The 21163-nt window shown below is 36.4% G+C and overlaps 1 protein-coding gene across 7 annotated transcripts in view; it reads left to right on the top strand.

Annotated features, from left to right (window-relative positions):
• neto1l (neuropilin (NRP) and tolloid (TLL)-like 1, like) overlaps positions 1-21163 on the top strand; it is a 58710-nt gene that overhangs the window by 15509 nt on the left and 22038 nt on the right. For all 7 annotated transcript variants that reach the window (XR_013289751.1, XR_013289750.1, XM_077554740.1 and 4 more), the window contains one exon: positions 21104-21145. Coding sequence is in view for 5 of the 7 variants with exons in the window: in XM_077554740.1 (XP_077410866.1) it covers positions 21104-21145 (42 nt within the window). In the remaining 2 variants the exon portion in view is untranslated. The remainder of the gene's footprint in view (positions 1-21103; positions 21146-21163) is intronic.

Below are 21163 nucleotides of genomic sequence, written 5' to 3'. Positions count from 1 at the left end.
GCACAAAATCCTGGATGTTTTATGTTATCTTCTCCATCCGATTCTCCGCTTGTTTACCAAAGGCAGTGCAAAGCAACCTTATAATTATACCGTCACGCTCATCCATCTGATCTGTATAGGTGAAAAGTGCCTGTGAGAAAGAGATTTTTTTTATCATGTAAAATCACGTAACATTTGAAAGTTGTTCAAACTTTGATTTGAACCACTTTAATCATCCACATGCATATATATATATTTTTTTTACTGTAAAAATCATGCCTAGGTACGGGGTAGTCGATACCTGGCCTTATTTTAAGGTGTCAGTATTTGCGACATATCCACCGCCGTCTTTCGGTCGCTTTATGACAAAGAACTGAGAAGTATAGAAATTTCATGCAATTTTAAGGGAAAATTTTATATTGGGATCTTACTTTACAATAATCTGTCATTGGTGACTCAAGAGTTGAGTACTCGCACTGGTATCAGTCTGAAAAAAAAGTGGTACTGAACATCGCTAATGCTAATCACATCTGTACAGTTCTATTTTTTAAGTAATGTCCTGTTTCTGCTACCTCTCCCTGTCATTTTTCTGCTGTCTGGTACAGTCACGCTCTCTCATCCAAGTTTCCAAGGAATTCGCATTGGCAACATGACTTCCATAATGTCACTGTTTTGTTTTTTTTTGTTTTTTTAACGGATGAAAAAAATTACAAATTAAAGTGTTAATTGCTTGCGACAATACAATGTTTCATAACTAAATGAAAAATAGATAAATAAAAGTGCCATTTTCATAATTTCTGTTTTTTGTGGATGCAACGATTCCGGCGTGATTTCAATCCATCTATCGTAGGCCCTGAATAAGACAAATAATGTGAGTTTTGAAGTTATGACAAAATCAGTTCTGTTGTTTGGTTGGTGCCCTTTGAACCCAGAAAATTCTCATAATATTGATGTACAGGCACATAATATGGGAAATAGCATGCCTGTCATTGCCAAGGAAACAACTACCTCAGCAGACCAAAATTTTGGTTGAGCGGCCTGGACTTATCTGTGTTTGAGCTAACATTGGGAGTTATTGTAATTGCATGAACACATTTGCCATATATAAATAAATTAACCTCATCATCTTGTATTAACAATAGTGGTTTGAAAAAATTTGGATTGCTTCGCTGTAGGGGGGCCTGAATGTGTCATATTATTATTCCTTACTGCTTTCTTTCTATCTTACATGCCCAACGCACCTATACAAGCATAAATCTGTTGAAAAGGGTTATTCTTCCTCCCTATTTCCATTACATTTATGTCTCACAAACTAATTAATTTTGTGTCGTATATTCATGCTTTTGAAAGCTGTGGACAAACTTCAATCTATCATGAAGCATGTTACTATGCATGTGACCATTTGGATGCACTGCAGTTTTTATGGACCCTTCCTCTAGCAGTAAATGACACTCTATTCCTTTTTTTTTTTTTTTATAGCTCAGTATTGTTCATTCGATTTGACATCATCATTGCTCTCCTTTTTTTAAAAAAAATAAAAAATAAAAAATAAAAAAATTCTCATTTTTTTATTTTTTTTATTTTAAAATTTTTAAAATATATATACATATATATATATATATATATATATATATATATATACACACATATATATATATATTTATTTATTTATTTTTTGTATGTGGGTGAGTATGTGTGTGCGTGCGTGCGAGCGTGTGTGTATTCATCAGTTCACCTAAAGCCCATTAAAAAAAATCCCATACTAATAATATAATATGATAATAAATTGCCAAATGCAGAAACATCAATGTAAGTTATCACGATGTAGTGGCTCTCGCTAACAGACAGAATTAAGTAACCAGAATTAGGTTAAAAAATTCTATATACGTAGACCATGTTTCTACAAATTTTGATATTTGGTTTTTATTTGAGGCAGATATTTTTTCCATTAAAATGTGATTTATGAGGAGGTTAGACCATTGGTCGATATTCAGAGTTTGTTTATTTTTCCAGTTAACAAGAATTGTTTTTTTAGCGATAGTAAGGGCTACAAGTGTAGATTGAAATTGTTTATGTGGTAAGTCAGTTGTTGTTAGGTCACCTAGCAAACACAAGTTTGGAGATAAAGGTATCCTACAGTCCAAAATAGCGGAAAGTTTTTCTAAGACTTTAGTCCAGAAATACATAACCGGAGTACATAACCATAAAGCATGAACATAAGTGTCTGTAGTGTTTTGTAAACATTGGAGACAAATGTCGTAGTCTGAGAGTCCCATTTTCTTCATCATATATTGAGTAATGTATGTTCTATGAATAATTTTATATTGGATAAGTTGTAAATTTGTGTGTTTTGTCATTTTAAATGCGTTTTCACAAACTTGAATCCAAAAGTCAGATTCCGGTGCTATAGACAAGTCTGTCTCCCATTTCGAGATGGGTAAAGACATTTTATCAGTATATGAAAGTAACTTATATATTTTTGAAAGTTTTTTTGTTGTTGTCGGAGAAAGCTTGTTAATATCTTTAGGTAAAACAGGCGGTTGGAGCGTACCCCGAAGTGTTGGAATTTTTTTCTTTATCATATTTTTAACTTGTAGATAATGTAAAAAAATTCAGTTTTTTATATTGTATTTTTGGAGCAAGGATGTATATGATATAAACATATTATCTGAGAAGAGATGGTGGAGATGTGTAATTCCTTTCTGCTCCCACACACCTAAATAAAACGGTTGGTTGTTAAGTTGAAAGTCGGGGTTATGCCATAGGGGAGAAAGCCCACAGGGCTCCACTTGGGCTTTTGTCAATTCTAGTGCTTTCCACCAGGCAGTCACGGTGGCGGAAATCATTGGGTTTTTAAAACAATTATGTCGCTTAATCGATGTTGTAATAAAGAGTAAATCTCGAAGTCTGAGGTTATTACAATCCTTCTGTTTTAGTTCCAGCCAACAGTTAGTGTCTCTGTTGGGTTGTGCCCATAGAACGATATATTGTAGCTGGTTAGCTATATAGTAGTACATAAAATTTGGTGCCTCTAGACCACCTTTGGATTTACTTTTCTGAAGAGTAGATAGACTAATCTTTGCTTTTTTTTTATTCCAGTAAAATTTTGTAACGGCCGAGTCCAACAACTGGAACCATTTAGCCATAGGTTTAAATGGAATCATTGAGAACAAATAGTTTATTTTGGGTAAAACTTTCATTTTAATGGTGGCTATTCGTCACACTCACATGACACTGTATTCCTATCTAAAATACTTTCAGCAGTAAAGCCAGGTAAACGAATAAAAATCCATTATATGGATTGAACTCCGCATTCTCCATGGGTCAACAAAAGAGTGATTTGCATAAAGTTGATCCATGCCTCAATTTGATTGGCACCATGAGCGATCGCCTTGGCGGGTTAGGACACTAAGTCTAAATAGGTATCGCCGCCATCTCATGCTATTATGTAAAATAATGTACAACACATATTATGTAAGCTATCTTGTACCATATGCATAAAACCATTGTGATATTTATTTTGTCCATACCACAAAGTACAATTTTGGACTTCTAATGCAGTCATCACACAAATACACTTTATGCTCCGCACTATATTACAGAGAGCTGTAACACACACCCACACACCTTGATGCATCCCCGGATCAACATTAAAAATGGCATCATTTATGTCAGATACACAGTGCCAATTACTTTCCATCACCTGAGCCTGTCTGCTATTGGGCCAATTTTCCATCTTTTTGTACCCTCTCTCCATCAACAATCGGATCATCTCACTGCATGAGCTACTTGTGATGCGGCTTGTGTCATGTTACATGAATGAGCAGAATGCAGCATTCCTTGCTTCTCGTCTTCTCTCTTTATCACACATTAAAACGCTAAAACAAAATTAATGCCTTATCATTATGACCCGCATCCTGTTACACAGTTTGTGCTGAATAAAGACTCTATTTTTTTGTAGCTGACAGTTTAATACACACAGTTTATGAGGTGATAAAAATGTGAAGAGCAGCTAATCTAGTAAAAGTACAACCTAAACAGTACACGCACTGACGTCGTAGCAATTTTACAGATATTTACTGACAAAATGCAACGTGTTAGTAGCTTAATTTATTTAGCAGCATGTTTTAGAAAATTGCTTTAAAAATGTCCAACAGTAAACGAGTCATAAATAAAGTTGGATGCTCCCAAAGCTGTACAAATTATATACATTTTCTTCTATTCTGGGACTTATTTTTTTTTCATTCATAAATATTTGTATATTGATTTTAGATGGCATAAAATACTTAACAGATATTCTTATCAGTTGCGCATGCCAATTGCTTCAGAAATGATTTAACATAAATCATTCAGAAAAGCGGCAGAATTCCTAAGGATTCATTAATTAACTAGAAAATGCAATTTCTGTAGAAATTGGGTGTGAAGGCTGAATGAAAACTGTATTGAATGTCTTGGATTGCTGCACAATGACCTAGAAAGAGCTGAACAGTTGAAAGTTGGAACGGTTTGATTTATCGTGTACATTATATATATATATATATATATATATATATATATATATATATATATATATATATATATATATATATATATATATATATATATATATATATATGAAACGCAATCTCAAATATGTGATACAAGGACAAGACAGTGTATGATATAGTTTAGCCTTTTTTGCCCCTAGAAGTTGTTTTCTAGCAAGTCGTGCGACCTGTTGTGTAATATACTAGCTGAGAGCTTAACCAGCATTAATCTCGTCATTTGGCTCTGCATGCTGTGTCAAGCATAAAGGGTATTTATTTCACTTATTTCCACAGAAGTGCTATATTAAACCTGTGATATAATGTACGCACTGAAAGGGTAATGCTAATGAACGACCGGATTGAATGTGAAAAGTGTTAATGTCTTTTCAGGGGAGTTTCAGGTCATACCTTGCTGTTTTTCTATATTATTGCTCAGCTCTTACAGACTTGCTGTGTGAAATCAAGTATGTTGCGGCGCCCTTGAGGATAAATGCCAAGGGCTAGCGTTTGGCGAGCATCCGTTTTGTGTTAGTGGCAGGCGAACGTCCTCCTGCCAAGTAGGTCTGAGCCATGCTTAAAGCTGCAAAGGCAAAAGGCCTCCGATTGATTTGAGATACAGTAAATGAGGACACTTTTGCTCTCACGTGGTCTTAATGCGAAGAAGTTGTAGTCAGAGCATAGTTAATGCTTACCTTAAAACAGGAGCGTAGACAGAAATTTTCTAGAGGGTTGATTAGGGGTGGTGCTTCATTCTTGATCATACAATCCACAGTCAGGGTTTCATTAATTGAAATTTGCATATCTAGAACCTTGCTCAACACTCGTAATATAAACAGGATTAAATCTAAGTAAAAAAGATCAATTTCGCTGATCTTAATTTACTAGATAATATCATTTTTTTATTTGTTGTTGCTTTGCTTTTGTGTACTGTCGCATAGTCGACTTGTCACTGATTCACTAACTAAAAGCATCATAGTGATCAATTGTCATGATGTCCTACTTCATTTTGCATACTACAATAAAATCATATCTAAAGCATAATGACGCAAAAAGTTATTCATTCTTCGCAATTCTAAATGCTGCTTTTTAATTAGGTTTGCTCCTGCTTGTTTCATAAATGTGTTGAGAAAGGCTCTGGATATATGTGCATTTGATTTTTTGATATATGAATGACTTCTCAGCCATGTTGGTTGTGTCTATTGTTTGAAAGTAATGCTTTTGATTGATGTTGAACGTAAGAATTAAATGCTCTTTTCTAAAGACATTCTTTTGGCGTTTACAATTAGCTCAACCAGTTAATATTAAAAAAAAAAAACTTTTGGCAGACTATGAAGGGGTAGAGGAATACTGCATCCTTGTGAAAATAGCGGCAAAATCACAGATGTAAAAAAAATTCCCAAGGGTGACTGTTGGGGTGACCAGGTGGGTGGTTATGGCCACCGCTAGCCACCATGTATCTCCGCCCCCGCTTTGAAAATATTTTGCAATCTATCGATTTTCTTCAGTGCTTTCCCACATTAAAATCCTGGATGGGTTAACTTTGATTACAAGTAAAGCATTTTTTTCAAGTAGTCAAATACTTTTAAGCACTATACTTCGTGTTATAATCACATGATGCTAAACTAGAATTTCTTTGTATTTTTACAATTCTTCTATTCTAGTGCTATTGTTTGTAGTTCAGGAGACATTTACTTGTTAGTTGGCAGGTCATTTCAGTCATCTTCTTTGAGGAAGTCATGTCACCGATGTTTGAAATGCATGACAAACAACTTTAAAGATACAGAGTTGAGACGTGAAACATTAAAATGCTGACCAGGTAGGGCCATTGAATATTTTGAAGTGATGGGTACAGGCAGCAAGATGAAGGAAGAGAGTCAAATAGAAGCTGTCCTGCTTCGGTTTGAAATGGTGATGACAGAACATGAACAGTCTCTCTCTTGCTCTTTCTCTCACATGATCAAAACAGATCTATGCTCAAGTAGAATACAAACATGACAATCTTTTTTTTTTGTTATTGTTTGTATGTCATTTTGACAAATGCAGTCCTGTTTTTGAATGCAAGATTTGCTACGTGTGCCTAAAGTGCACTTCTATTTTCATTAAATAGTACAACAACAACAAAACTCAAATGAGATCATACAGTTGATTTGGCAGAAAAGACTAGCTTTGTATTGTTTTGAGAGGATTTAAGCAACTAAATCTTTGCTGTAATCATCCGGATTATAAAGATGAATCAATTTTGTGTTGCTGTTGTCCTGTATTTAAGAACACAAGCATTTACTTGATACTTTTTGTATGATGGTCCTGTGTCATGTATAGTCTGTATAGTGGTATGTTGACTACCGTAGATTTGGTTATTCGGTGTGTGTGTGTGTGGGGGGGGGGGGGGGGGGGTCAGCGATGCAGAAAATGGATGGATGAAGAAAATCCAGATTTTCCTTATTTGCGAAAAAAGAAAGAAAGCAGGTGACAAATGTTTAAGCACTGGCAGAGGTTTGTTTTCTCTTGACTATCATTGCTTATCATGTTGGAACAAATATTGCCTTTCTACACACTGAGATTATATCCATCCATCCATTTTCTTAACCGCTTGTCCTCACAAGGGTAGCAGGGGGCGCTGGAGCCTATCCCAGCTGGCTTTGGGCAGTAGGCGGGGTACACCCTAAACTGGTTACCAGCCAATCGCAGGGAACACAGAGACAAACCACCATCCACACTTATGGACAATTTAGAGTGTTCAATTAACCTGCCATGCATGTCTTTGGAATTCGGGAGGAAACCGGAGCAAACCCACACAAGCACATGCAAACTCCACCCAGGAAGGCCGAAGCCCAGACTCGATCTCTCGTTCTCTGGACTGGGAGGCGGACGTGCTAACCAGTCAGCCACCGTGCCACCACTGAGATTATAATCTCTGTTTTAATAATAAAAAAAAAGAAAAAATACAGTGTGACGCAATGGTCAGCTAGATGGTAGTTTTCCAATAAAGATTAACTAGAATAGATAGATAAGACAAGTAAGATGGTAAAAACAGGATATGAATGAGCTTCAAAATGAGCTTTCCCCGACGCATCCAAGAATCCAGGTCTGGCTTTGCTATATTTCATGGACATCCCAAGCACAAGGTACACATATAGATTAGCCCTCAAGGGCACTCTCACAGTGAGCCCATTGCTTGAGGTTGATTGTGGATTCAGTTTAGTGGCTGATCCTACATCTGGTAGTCAGGGTACCAACAGAAAGGGGACAAAGATGCTTTATTTGTGCCTTTATTGGAGCAGTCATGATGAAGGCGTGCCAAAATGGAACATCTGGAAATTGGCCTAGCATGCATGCAAATCTAGTTTGTGCACACACTTCCTACACCATGCCAGGCATCTTTTTAAATCCACACAGGGAGAAAAATGTTAATATCATATTCCTACAACTCTGTACTGTCCACATTTTATACACTGAAATAAAATTGCAGTGGAATTATGATTTTGGATTTATGTGTATTTTTGAAAGAAAAATACCGTAAAAATTCCATGTATAATACGCCACCCCAAAAGTTTCTCTTTTTTTTTTCTTCTGCAGTCATTTTCATCTATTAATTAAACTGCCTTTGAAAAGTAATGTCTTGCATCTTAGCGGCTAAGAGCTAGCTAATGCTGGATCGCTAGAGCCTCCGCTTTACGCTGACAACTCTGTATCAAATTTCTGTAAAATCTACGTTAGAAATAATTACAGTATTATCTTGTTTTTTTTTTATTTTACAGCATTTAACTGTATACAGCAATGCATTATGGGTAAAACAAAGTACAGTAATTTGCTGTATAATTATCAGTCAAATACTGCATATTCCAAATTTCCAAAGACATGCATGGCAGGTTAATTGAGCAATCTGAATTGTCCCTAGGTGTGATTGTGAGTGTGGATGGTTGTTTGTCTCTGTGTTCAGGGCGTACCCTGCCTACTGCCCAAAGACAGCTGGGATATGCTCCAGCACCCCTGCGGTTAAGAAAATGGATGGATGGATTTTACAACGACATACTGTATTATTCATTTACAGGAATTTACTGGCAACTTTAGTTAGAATACAAGAAACTTCTTCACAGGATTTTATGGTAAAATCTTGGTTTAATATGTTTTCATATACAGATTGGCCCTTTGTTGGTGAGATTTGGACCATGATAAGCAAATCTCAGCCTCTCAGTAGTATCTATCAAAAAGCACTGAGGGCTCCTTTAGCATGAAGATGTGAGAAAGAAAGAAGGATGCCCAGAGTGGTGCATGCTACTGTTTGCTGCTGTGCCAGCAAGGACTTAATCAAGGCAAGAAAATTCAATGACCGTTTTTTCTTATTATTGAGTAAGTAAGTTTTTTCTTATTATTGAGTAACAACATCTTAACATGACTTTTATCCGAAGAAATAACCAGAAACACCAAATGTGCAATTATGAAGTTGAAATTGAATTGAAATTTAACAATGTTCGAACATTTTAAAATGCCAGCACAGGATAAAAAATGGTGGGAAAATTCTGATTTGTTTTTTTTTTTTTTTCATCTATTCAATTAAAATGACAAACGGTCTTGTTCAAAATTCTAAAGTTTGGCTAAAATTATCTTTATCTTCATAAAGCCAGTTTAATTTTACAAGTCTTGTATTAAATCCCATTGGGTTGTAAATGTGTGCCTTATCAAGTGATCAGTGACTGATTGTGGATCAAGTCTGCATATTCCATATTTTATTTGTTATGAAGCCAGATTGTATGTTGTAAGCATGCATGTTGGTACACACTGCTTTTCAAATGGCTGCTAATATGATACCATGCTATTGATTTTTGGGTGCCGGTGCTTCAGTTAAGTGAGATATCAATCCAGGTAGATGAAAGCAGAGTAATGATGGGTCTAATAGCAATAGATTTGCACAGCTTTTAGACTCGGCACGGCTGTACAGTTCTTTTCACACAGATCTTCATAGAAGAAAACAGAGAAGAAGTTTCTTTTATTTTTTATGTATGCACATTATTAGTTACATGATGAAACAGCATCACTTTTTCTTCTGTGAGCCAGCCTCTTTTAGACGTACATTTCCTCTCTATACAAAACATTTGTTTAATGGTCCAATTGGATTGCTATAGAAACTTTGTGCATGTTAGTGAGTTGTGATCAAAAGAGTCCTGCAAAGATGCTGGAAATTTAGCTATTCTCGGCCAATAAAAATATAGCTACTATTAATACAGATGTTGGAAATAATCCAACAGGAAGTTTACAGGACTGTGATTTAAGATATAATAGGGAAAATGTTCAAATTTATTGTCCCTTTTATTCATCCCTCTGCCATGATTACATTCCAACTTATTTGGGCTTATTTATGGAGGAATCCATTTATATTAATGCTTAATTTTCTGAATTGGCAGTTTCTCACAAGTTCAGTCTAGAGTTTATGCAATCATCTTTTTTTTTCTTGACACAACATGAATGATGAACTTTCCAGCCTCACTTGGCACTGCATTCGCAATCACTCTCACTTCAAAAATAATTTGTTGACTGGCACGCAATTTCTCAGTCTGCCAATCAAGACAATTTGGATAAATTAAGCAGGCTTACTGTTTGGGAAATAGACTGCAGGCTTGGAAACAGCTCTGTTTACTCCATGTAAAGGTGGCCAAAATGTATTTTAACTAGCAAATTTGATTAAATGTGATGTCGTCTCCTGTCTGTGCAGTTTCTAGTATTGATTGACACATCACTTTTTTTTTTTTGCGATTAACACTGTCTCTTCAGTAGCATCACTTTCCGACATTGCTAAGCCTGGTTAAAAATACTGTTTAAGGCTTAACATTTTAAAATGGTCATCTTGAAAATAACTAGTGATAGCCCGATGTTTTTTTCAAGGCAGATACTGATTATTATTAGATATTCATTTGCACTAAAAGAGAAAATAGCGTCAACATTTAAAAAATATACTTTTTCTTTCCATTTTAAACATATAAAGAATTGACAGCTTTTAAAAAAAATAATAATAATAATAATTCTAACAAAAATTGCAGGGAGCTTCCAGGGTCATCAGCAATGTGCTAAGCTCAATTAAAAACTAAGCAAGTTAATAGTTCTCAAAAGTTTTCTACTGTAAATAAAGTTTTCCAAAATTTAAACATAATTTCTTAATTTTATTTTTTTTAGTTTTATTTTTACAAATAAAAAGTGTTGGGAGTTCCCAGTCAGCATCATTTTTCAATAAAGTGGAAATTTAAATCAATCCATAAATAAAAAGTTCCATGTAGCTCACTGAGACAAATGCATGTGAATGTAAGCTAATTTAGGGTTTTCGTCAGGGTTCATAAAAGGTTTCAAAAGATCTTCACAGACAGTAAAAAAAATTGTTTGAATAGGTTCGAATTGTCTTTGTGGCAAGTAAAAACTGTCTGTGAACATCTTACAAATCCTGATGAAAACCCTAAATTTAGCTACGTTTGCAAGCATTCACTGCTCAGTCAGATACCAACTTTATCGGCCTTCGGATTCATAAAAAGGCAGATACCGATATTTGTCAAAATGCCAAATATCGGTCTGCATCTATCTCTAAAAATAACTAATAATGATTATAGAATAATGCAACGAAATGTAAGCAGGATACGTGATAAGTGTTATTCTATCAAAGTAGCAATCAACATTTTTGGCTTTCCGGAAATCCATTCATGATTGCATTGGCTGTTAACTAAAGTGGATCTGGCTGCAGTTTATCACTCCAGCTGGTCAAACTGAACCAGATTGTTGACAAAGACATATTTGAGCCTCCAATCCGCCCTCCGGTCCTCAAAAATTGAAAAGCGGAGTCTGTTCCCTCTTTCCTCTTGACCGTGAGATGAAACACAATCTTGAGGAAGCAATCAAGAGTCTCAGAGATTGTTTGCGGTAATGTCCCTTTATGTCTCTTTGTCTCCCTTGGTTACGCACTTGTGTGCTGTAATAAGTGGCTCAGTGGTAATGTTGTGTTGATTTATTGCTTGGCTGCCCAAATGGAAGTTGGATGGAATGTGTCTGTCACTTAGACAGAGGCACCTGTGATGCAGGGGAGCCACTAAGTGCTCCTGGAGGAGGTTGGTCCCCAAGACACCTTTTCTCTTGTCTACTGGAGAAAAAAATAAAAACTGTCATTCTGCCTTACTTATGATCTGATGCAGTGTAACAATGCTTACGTATAGGAATTGCGCATAGTGGGGGTTGGTGGTCTGCTTCCTGCCCTTGGTGTTTTTTCCCAGGAGATTTCAAGGAGGCATAGGAGGAGGTATGCATTTAAGGACTTGATCAATGGACTAGCTTGGAAAACACACGCGCGCGCACGCACACACACACCAGTAACCATTAATGGTCAATACCGATACCGATACCCAAATCTTCATATACCGATACCGTTTGTACTTATGATATATACAAGTTCCAAGAAAACAATGACAGATAAAAAAAATTTTAATGACATATACAGGGACGCTGGCGATGTAACCCCGAATTTCGACTAGTCGGATTTCCCCGTTAAAGTCGATATTTACATCCAAATACTTTGTACAGTAATTTAAAAAAACATATCTGTGCGACCCGGAAGATGCCGGAACCAATATTTTGTGTTTCCGCACGAACATTCATTGCTGACGGACGGCGGAGCAGAGCTAATTCAAGCTTAAACACGGAAATGTGACGCGCCTGATGGAGAGCCGACCGGCTGATGGACAACACAACTTTAAATAACTTTAAAATGGCGATTAACGAAAAAGAAGGTGGTACGGATGAGGCACAGGCGCCATGAAGTCGAAACGACGTAGGTTGATATATATAATATATATATATATATATATATATATATGTATGTATATATATATATATATATATATATATATATATATATATATATATATATATATATATATACATACAGCATACATAAGAAATGGAAGTCACATTATTTGTTTAGTTGCTGTTTGTGACTTAATTTGATTGCTTGTCATTTTTAGTGTGAAACGTGAAGAAGTGGAAAAGGTGCTTTATGAGAAGACCTTGTAGGATGTGTTGGTGTTTTTCACTGTTAATTAAAAATCAGGAGTAAATGCCTAATCATTTGTTTTCTGCCATGCAAAATGCTATGCTCAACAACTATTCACCTCAACAAATGTATAGCACTATCATGACAGCTTCTCTTACAAGGATCAATAATGCATCACCTGAAGCATGAGTTCACACACAAGGGCAGCGATCAAATTCTATGACACTCCCCCCTCCAAGCTGATATTTCTGACGACTCAGAACCCCCACTGGTGCATTTGGGGCTCAAGGGCGTGTTAGTGTTATGATCCTTTCAGTACAAGCCAAGGTCAAGCTTTGTGTCCACGCAAGTGTGAAGAACAATGGCTTTAGCTCCCCCTTGGTGGATACCTAAAACAATGTAACTATAATATCAGTGTTTCAATGTGGAATTGCTAATCATTGCCACTTTTAGTGCAACATTGTGGCTCACAGTGCTCCTAATTACTGTTCAGTTCAAAATGTTTATCTATGTATTCACTGTAAAAACAGTTGGGTCAAAAATGAACCAACCACCTACTTGGCTCAAAATAATACTAATTAAAAAGAGAGAAAACTTTGTACAAATTGAAATTGGGTCATTTTAGTTTTTTTTTGTGCGAAACAATTTTTTTTGTGTAAATTTGTATAAAACCATAATTTGGATCAAATGACCCAAGCAGTGGATCAACTTGTCCAAATTTGTATCCCCCTTTTTTTTTTTAAACAACATATTTATTTATTTATTTAATCAGGATAATTCATACAAAATGTCCAATTTTTGTGTGTGTTTTTTAAAGATTGTGTAGTCTATGTTTTCAGCCATATTTTAGGTAAACCAGCATAATCTCTAGAGGAAGAGCTTTACCATGACCAAGCAATCCTACTATGTCAAGTTTATTTATATAGCGCTTTCAAACAAAGTGGAAAGTCTGATACGTGCTCACCTGCTATTTCTTTGTTACTTGATTTTTTTGTCAGGAGGGATACATGGGTTTGAAGCATTAAGAAGGAAAGAAAAAATGTGATACTAATCCTAGATCTACACAAAAATGTACCACATCGCCATTAAAAAAAAAAAAATCTACATTGAAGTACTGTACCTCTGGTTACTTCTGTAGGACTTTGCTCCAAAAATATTTGTATACTCAGTTTTACTCTCTCTCTCTATATATATATATATATATATATATGTATGTACACGTATAGTACATACGTACTGTATCATCTTTCCTAATATTTAGTTGTCGTGGTTGTGCTGATTGTTCAGTCACATTTTGCACTTTGGGACGGTCGTAACAAAATATTCAAAGTACATGTACTTTCCAGTATGATGGAGTTCGGATCTACACCACTGTAAACTACAACTCCTCAGCATTATTTTGTCTATAAATGCTCAAATTTTAATACCTTCTTATAATGGATGTCATTACATTGTACAGTACTGTGGATGTTTAAGAGCTTTCTTACTCCGCCCCTTCCTTTTCTTCCTCAGTGTCTCATGTTCCCTTGACGTGTGTTGAACTTCACTGGCAGTTCTACCTGCCGTGATTAATGACAGCACTTTATTAGCTTGATCAACCACTTAAGCAGACATTATTAATCAGATGCTTATTTAAATGTCACAGCGAAGCCGCTGAGCGAAAATGGGGCCACTGGGAAATTGAGTTGTGTGTGTATGAGAGAGATTGCTGGGATATTACAACACACCGCCAACTCTGAGACTCATTCACATTTTTTATTTTTTGCTTTCATTCATTGAGATGTGGAGCGTCGGCGCTGACTTTTCAATTCCCAGTTAGAGTGCCTCATTAATAAAACATTGTGTTTTGCCTGTGATACCACAACACCGCTGGGAAGGCGTGCTTATTAGGAATTTACTTTTCCGCCTGCTTACTTAAAAATATGAACACGTCGCATGGCAAGTTCATCAGCGCCTAATAATAATTTGAATGTCTGGCTTCTAACGTGAACAAACTCTGAGATGATGCGAGCGTTGTAAACATGATGTCGAGCTGCAGGCAGTTTGTTTTCATCTGGAGCCTTTTTGCACGATGCCTTTGAATAGTTCTGTACTTGCTGTATTTTCCTGCAAGTGCACGTTATAGCCTCTACTTATATGTGCCTGTCTGAAACGGTGCTTGTATGGCAACATGGCAATCCGTGTCGACGGCGATAAAGAGAGCATATTCACTGTTGCAAAGGGTAAATACATTAAGCTCCAGAAGATTACACTCTTAGCTGAGCTTTATGAAGAGAGCAGAGGGTGTGGCAACGCGTGGATGTGCTCTGAATTCCGCACAAGTGGAAGGAGGGAGCTGCATGCAGGGGAGCATGAATAGAATTGTATAGCACATGGACACGCATAGTCCAGATGTCAGCACATGCAGTACGTAGACTGAAAAAGAAACATCTCACTTTGCTCTTTTTGTACCACAAAAGTTATTCCTTTAGATGCACGTTTTGAAGTTTAATGTGTACTTCGTATCTATCATATTCAGTGTGGCATGTTGTTGATGTTGCAAATGAGTTGTGGTCGGTGAAGTCTGTAGTAATAACATGTCTGAAAGGGAAAAAATTAAAAAAGATAATTTAAAAAATGGTTAAATGGGGTACGTTCCTCTAGCCCACTACCAACTCAAAGACACACACACCTGGCTAGACTTTGTTACAAAACATAATATATTGTTATATATCCTGGATCAGCAACTTGCGACTCTGGAGCCAAATGTGGCACTTTAGTCCCTCTCCTGTGGATCTCAAAAAAAAAAAAAGTTTCAATTATTTTTATTATTTTTTGATAAAATATTGTTCAAATGAATTAATAATTACATGAGAAATTAATAATTAAAAATATTTTTTTAAATGTCAGAATTCAAATTTTTAATTTGTCAGAAAACAAGAGAGGTAAGGAAAGGTAAGGAAAGATAGACGAAAAAGTAAAAAAAAAATAATAATAATAATTTAACTTTAAAATGTCCAAAAATAAACCATTAAAGGTCCAAAAACGAAGAGGAAAACCAGAAAATTACCATTAAATGACCATGAAATTGCCAAAAATGTCAGAGAATGGAATAAAAAGGCAGAAAAGAAAACATTGAAAAAGTAACCATAAAATGTCCAAAAACAAAAGAAGAAATCCAGAAAATTACCATAAAATGTCCACAAAATTGCCAAAAATATCAGAAAATCGATAGCAAAAAAAGTAGGAAAAAAAGGCAGAGAGGCAGAAAATTACCATAATATGTCCATAAAATTGCATGAAAAATGTATAAAAAATGAAGTTATGACAAAAAAAGAGGAAAGAAATGAATCTGTACTTAATGAATGCTGCTCTCGTATTTTTGTGCTGTGGTGCAGCTCTTATTAGGGCCCCTAGTACGTTAGACTAACACTAACACACGGATTCCTATGTCACAATCGTCAAATGTTTTGCGGCTCCAGACACATTTTTGGTTATTTATTGGCCCAGAATGGCTTTTTTGACAGGAAAATATGAACCACGGTTCGGCCGCACATAATGCACATGTCAAAAACTGCCAGTGCAAACCATCAAAGGTAAAACTGAAATAATAGATTTAGAATTCATAGAATCAATCAAAGCGGGAAGAGAGGCAAAGGAAGGGATTGATGGTAAAATGATTGCCTCCTGATTGAAATTCAGCAGCCCTCGTCTTAAAAGGTCAAGGGTCGTACGAGAGACATTTATAAACACAGTAGCCTCTTTAGGGGCCTCTCCTGTTGTCATGTCAGAATAGAGGTGCGCTGGTTCACATGCATGTATTCCGCCGAGGTGACTTGGCCTTGTGACGGCGGAGGGTTAAGTGATGCCAGCGACCAATCATAAATCTCCGGCGCAAGCTGCACACATGACCTGAAGGTCGCTGTTTCATTAACTGTCTTCCTCTTTGATTTTCTCAGCATTCATGCACGTCTTCCTCCCTGCTGCACACACCCACATACTGTATCTTGGAGGAGGCTAATAGACTTTGAGAAGAGCATGATCGCAAATACAAATAGAAAAAGGGCATCAAACTCATCATTTTGCATATAATGCCTCAGGTCACTTCATTAAGATGATCTAAAACTGCACTTCCCAACCTTGAATTTTTATTACACACTATTTACGGTTAGACCGATCTGATCGACTGGGTCGCGATCGGAGGATATTCATTTTATGCAAAATCGGTGATCGACTGTAATGTCTTAATTTGCCCAATTGATCACTGACCTCATTTAACAGCTCCATGAAATAAGATATAACTTTATATTTAAGATTTTTTTTTTTATGTGGTTTTCAATTGACGACAGTTATACATGGGCAATCCGTGGGCCGGGCCTGTCTCTATTCTCCACGAATGGGGGCTATAGAGTAAATATATTGCTCCAACTTCTGATCGAATCTGTGATTGGTTATCGTTTTTTTTTTTCAAACTTGTTAACTACTGATTGGTGATTGGCCGAAAAATCCTGATCATGTAAAGCCAACTTACAGTGATATTTTTTTTATCTTTTACACAAGAAATACATAAAATTATTATTTTTTAAAAACGGAAAACTAACACTAACTAATAAAAAGCTAAACTAATGTAAAACATTTTTGAAAAAAAAGAATACTTGTTTGAAATCATGGCTAATGGCGTATTTATTTTTAAAAGTGTCAATTGATGCTGAAAGCTAAGCATGCATTTAATATTTTTTGTGAAATTATAATGCATTTCTTGATATGGTAGTCAGTTAGTATACATGTATATCACTTAGCATAATGGCCATGGATATATTTGCAATGTACAGTGGAAGGTGGGATTTGAACCTGCAACCTCCTGGTTACTGGACAATGCACTTTACTGCACCACTGAGCAGTATTCGACAGGTGGTAATAATGACAAGTTGTATGGGTGTGGAAAGTGACCCATTAAAAATGAATGGGGAAAAGTTGATATTTAACGTTAAATTGTTCTAAGTATTCCCACAATCAAAAGAATAAATAAAAAACTAAACTAAAAAAAAATAAAAAAAATCTAGCTATAATGAAAGTTCCGAAACTATTATAATTGTGGGCCTAAACCTGAAGATTTTTTATTTATTTATTTTTTTTCAGCTCAGTGGGCGAGTGGTTAGAGTGTCCGCCCTGAGACTGGGAGGGCCTGGGTTCAATTCCCGGCCGGGTCATACCAAAGATTATACTAGATTATATAACTTCTACACACCCGGAAAATATGATCACTGGGTCGGGGTCCCACTGATAAGCTCGTTTACGCACAGAAAGGGGACAGAAAGATACGCAGGGTACATTCATAACAACGTTTGCAATTTATTAAAATAAAAGGTAGAATGGCAGTAAGCTTAACTCAAGATAACTGATTCAAAAAATATAATTCTTCCTGGATTTGGACATTTACAGCAGGAGACGGCACGGTTTTGTGTTGAACACAGCAATAATGTCCTGATAGTCCAGAGAATTGGTCAATTCTTTTTTGAAAGAAAGCAGGGACAAAGAGTTCAGTCTATCAGTCAACATTGTGGCACTGTTGCGTGTTTTGATCCTTTTGACAGCTGAAGATAGTCTTTCTACATGTTGTCATGGGTGAGGTGAGGAGCGCGGAGACTGTTGATATTGGTGAATACATCCCCGGGGCGTGCGTCGAGCACTTCTATGAGCGTTTCCTCGTTGGCTTTTGGCTTCTTTTTGAGCTGTTGCACAAACACCGTGTGCTATGCGTCCCCCACGGAGATGGAAAAGTGGTCAGAGACGGATGTACGAGCTTTGTCCTCAGCGCGTGACAGGTAGCAGCGGCTATCATGCAGCCGCATGTGTCACACGTACTGTGGGCCCAGGTTAAAAATGTGTGGGCCAATGGAAAAAAATTCTTTAACTTTACGCCTTGAATTGAAATCTATTAATAATAGATGCAGTCACCAGGTTTGACAGATCACAGTGTATGTGCTATTCTAATCTATTTACATTTCTCCTCCCACTTTGCCAAATAGTGTGTAAATGCCGCATCTTGCGTATTCATTGAGGCAAACGTACTACCTGGATTAGGGCTGTTTTATAATAAACATAATAATAATAATAATACATTTCATTTAAAAACAGCACCTTTCAGAACACCCAAGGTCACTTTACAAAGCATAAAAACACAGCAAAAGTTGAGCTAAAACAATAAAAATGAAGCTATTGGAAAAGCTGTTTTAAATAAGTGGATTTTGCACATTTGAAAAACGCAGTCCTTAGTGCACACTATAAGTAAATCGGGTTGTACATTTATCTGTGTGTTTTTACTGTGCTATGAGGTCCAAATGCTCCTGGTCCGGCCCATCTGTCAAAATTTCAAACCCATTGTGGCCCGCAACTCAAAAAGTTTGCCCACCCCTGTACTAGGTTCATCACACTCTAAACTGCAACCAGAAAAACAAGCGTTTTGTGAAATTACTTCCTGCGCATTAGTAACTGTAGGAGTCTTCCGATACAACTATCAGCCCAATTTGGTATGGTACAGATTAATATCTTTTACAAACAAGCAACATCACAGTGGTTGTGTCCAATTATTTTCTACATCCCGAAGGTGGGAGGAGGTTTAGGCACCCCAGGATGGAACAGAGCAGAAATCAGGCCAAAGATATCTACTTTGATTATAGCTTTTGCCAACTTGCCTCACAGTGTCACAATTGTTTTAAATTAGCTTATGTCCGGCACACACACATGCACGCACAAACACACACACACACACACAGACATTGTGACTCATGTCTTGAAAAAAAGTTCAGCATACACAGACAAAGCCCATGATATTTAGGCAAGTCGCTCCTGCTGTGCAATCAATGCTTTCTTTCACAGTAGGCTCAGTCGGTGGTTACGACAAGGAACAGCCACGTTTAACGCTTGTGTGTGCGTGTTGTTTCTGTGATGTCATAGCTAACAGCGCCGCTCTGTTTTTATTTCTCCAGATAGAAGGTTCTAGTGTGATAAAGTGCATCTGTTGTAAAGTTTCATATTCATAACTGGGATTATTTACATAAAATGTCATTCCCGGACAGCAGACAAGTGTGCACCCTAGTGGATGTGAGGCATGGGGATTACATTGGAGGATTCTGGGATTGGCTCCAACTCATCCCAACCCTAATGAGGATAAGAGCTATAGAAAATAGATGGATTGATGGATACTGTATACATAGAGGATGCACAGTGGCAGGGGCTCAAGGGTTGAAGTTTGTGCCAGGCGAAGACTTGTTGAGACATCGGGTGGTAATGGTCCAAGACAGCCAAGATTTAATTGATTGCATTATATAAAAAAGGTCCACGTCTGGGTGACTTTCAAAACTTCACCAGATGCTTCTCTTATCTCAGGCGGATAAAATGTATGGGTTTGGCACACTCCCAATGTGAGGAACTTCATCATGGATTAAATGTATCCTTTTTAAATGACCTCTATATTTTTCTGTAATAGGTCTTATTGTTTTTCATTTATTAACTTAGAATGTAGCAAACAGAGGTATGAATTTGTAATGAGGAGCAGTTTGCATTAGAACAGAGATTGTGAACCGGACCTTCTCTCAGGTCCAAAATCAATAACCTAGCAAGTGTTCTAAACGGTGAAAACTTCCCATGCATCACAATCATATAGGAAGTCTTTACAAAAGAGTGGCAGCTTTTATTGTTGCAAAGGTAGAACCTACTCTATATTTATATCAACAAGTGTACTCGAATGTGTTCCATAATTGTAGTGTTTAAATGAAAAAAATGGTTATAATAGCTTTTATTTCCATGCACATTCAATTCTACATAGAAGCACAAGGACAAATGTAATCAAATTGGTAGTGGTTGGAAAAAGAAGCTTCATGAAGCACTTGAAATATTTATTTGCTCCTCTAGATGGTGCTCTTGGCTTAAAGATGAAGGCTAGTGCAATGAAAATTGATTAAATTTCCACTTCATCTTTAAACCAAGAGTGCCATCTAGAGGATTAAAAAAAACATCATCAGTGCTTCATGAAGCTTCATTTATCCAACACTACAATTTAGTTATTTATTCACAGGATGTGAAGGGAAATGCATGTTTGCATGCTTTAAAAGAAAAAAAAGTTTTCTAATTAAACTGGTATTTAGCGGTATGAACCACAATTTCTGAGAACTACACGTTGCATGGGCTCAATAATTGCTCACATTTTGTGTGTATGTACATTTTTAAAATGCAATTGTACGAACTTTGAACTTTACTCGGTTTTTAACCTTTTTTTTTAAACAATAAAATAAATCTTGGGTTCAGTTGTTTTTTTCAATACTTAATATCTAAAAACAATGATTTTCATAATTTAATTCATTCCATACTTTATTAATTTTTCCTTATTTTATGGGGCCAACTGAGAAAACTTAAAATTAATATGATTATATTCTCATTGTCCCGAATGTTAGTGTTTCTTTTACATAATTGAACAATTGATTTTGATAAGCCCTGTAATGTCAGAGGGTTTTTTTTATCGCCTGCGTGTGATTCCTAAAATTCTACTTTTGTGATCTTGCATTCCATTTGAATCCCTGCTCTGCTCTCTCCTCAGATCCAGACTTTGCAGACTTGGGAGTACCACCACCTCTACCCTGTAGGTAGCCCCCCCCCC

Source organism: Vanacampus margaritifer, chromosome 20, assembly GCF_051991255.1.
Source record: "Vanacampus margaritifer isolate UIUO_Vmar chromosome 20, RoL_Vmar_1.0, whole genome shotgun sequence".
In the NCBI taxonomy this organism is placed as follows: domain Eukaryota; kingdom Metazoa; phylum Chordata; class Actinopteri; order Syngnathiformes; family Syngnathidae; genus Vanacampus; species Vanacampus margaritifer.
Note: the sequence above shows the minus strand (reverse complement) of the source record. Positions and strands in the feature narration are given on the sequence as shown.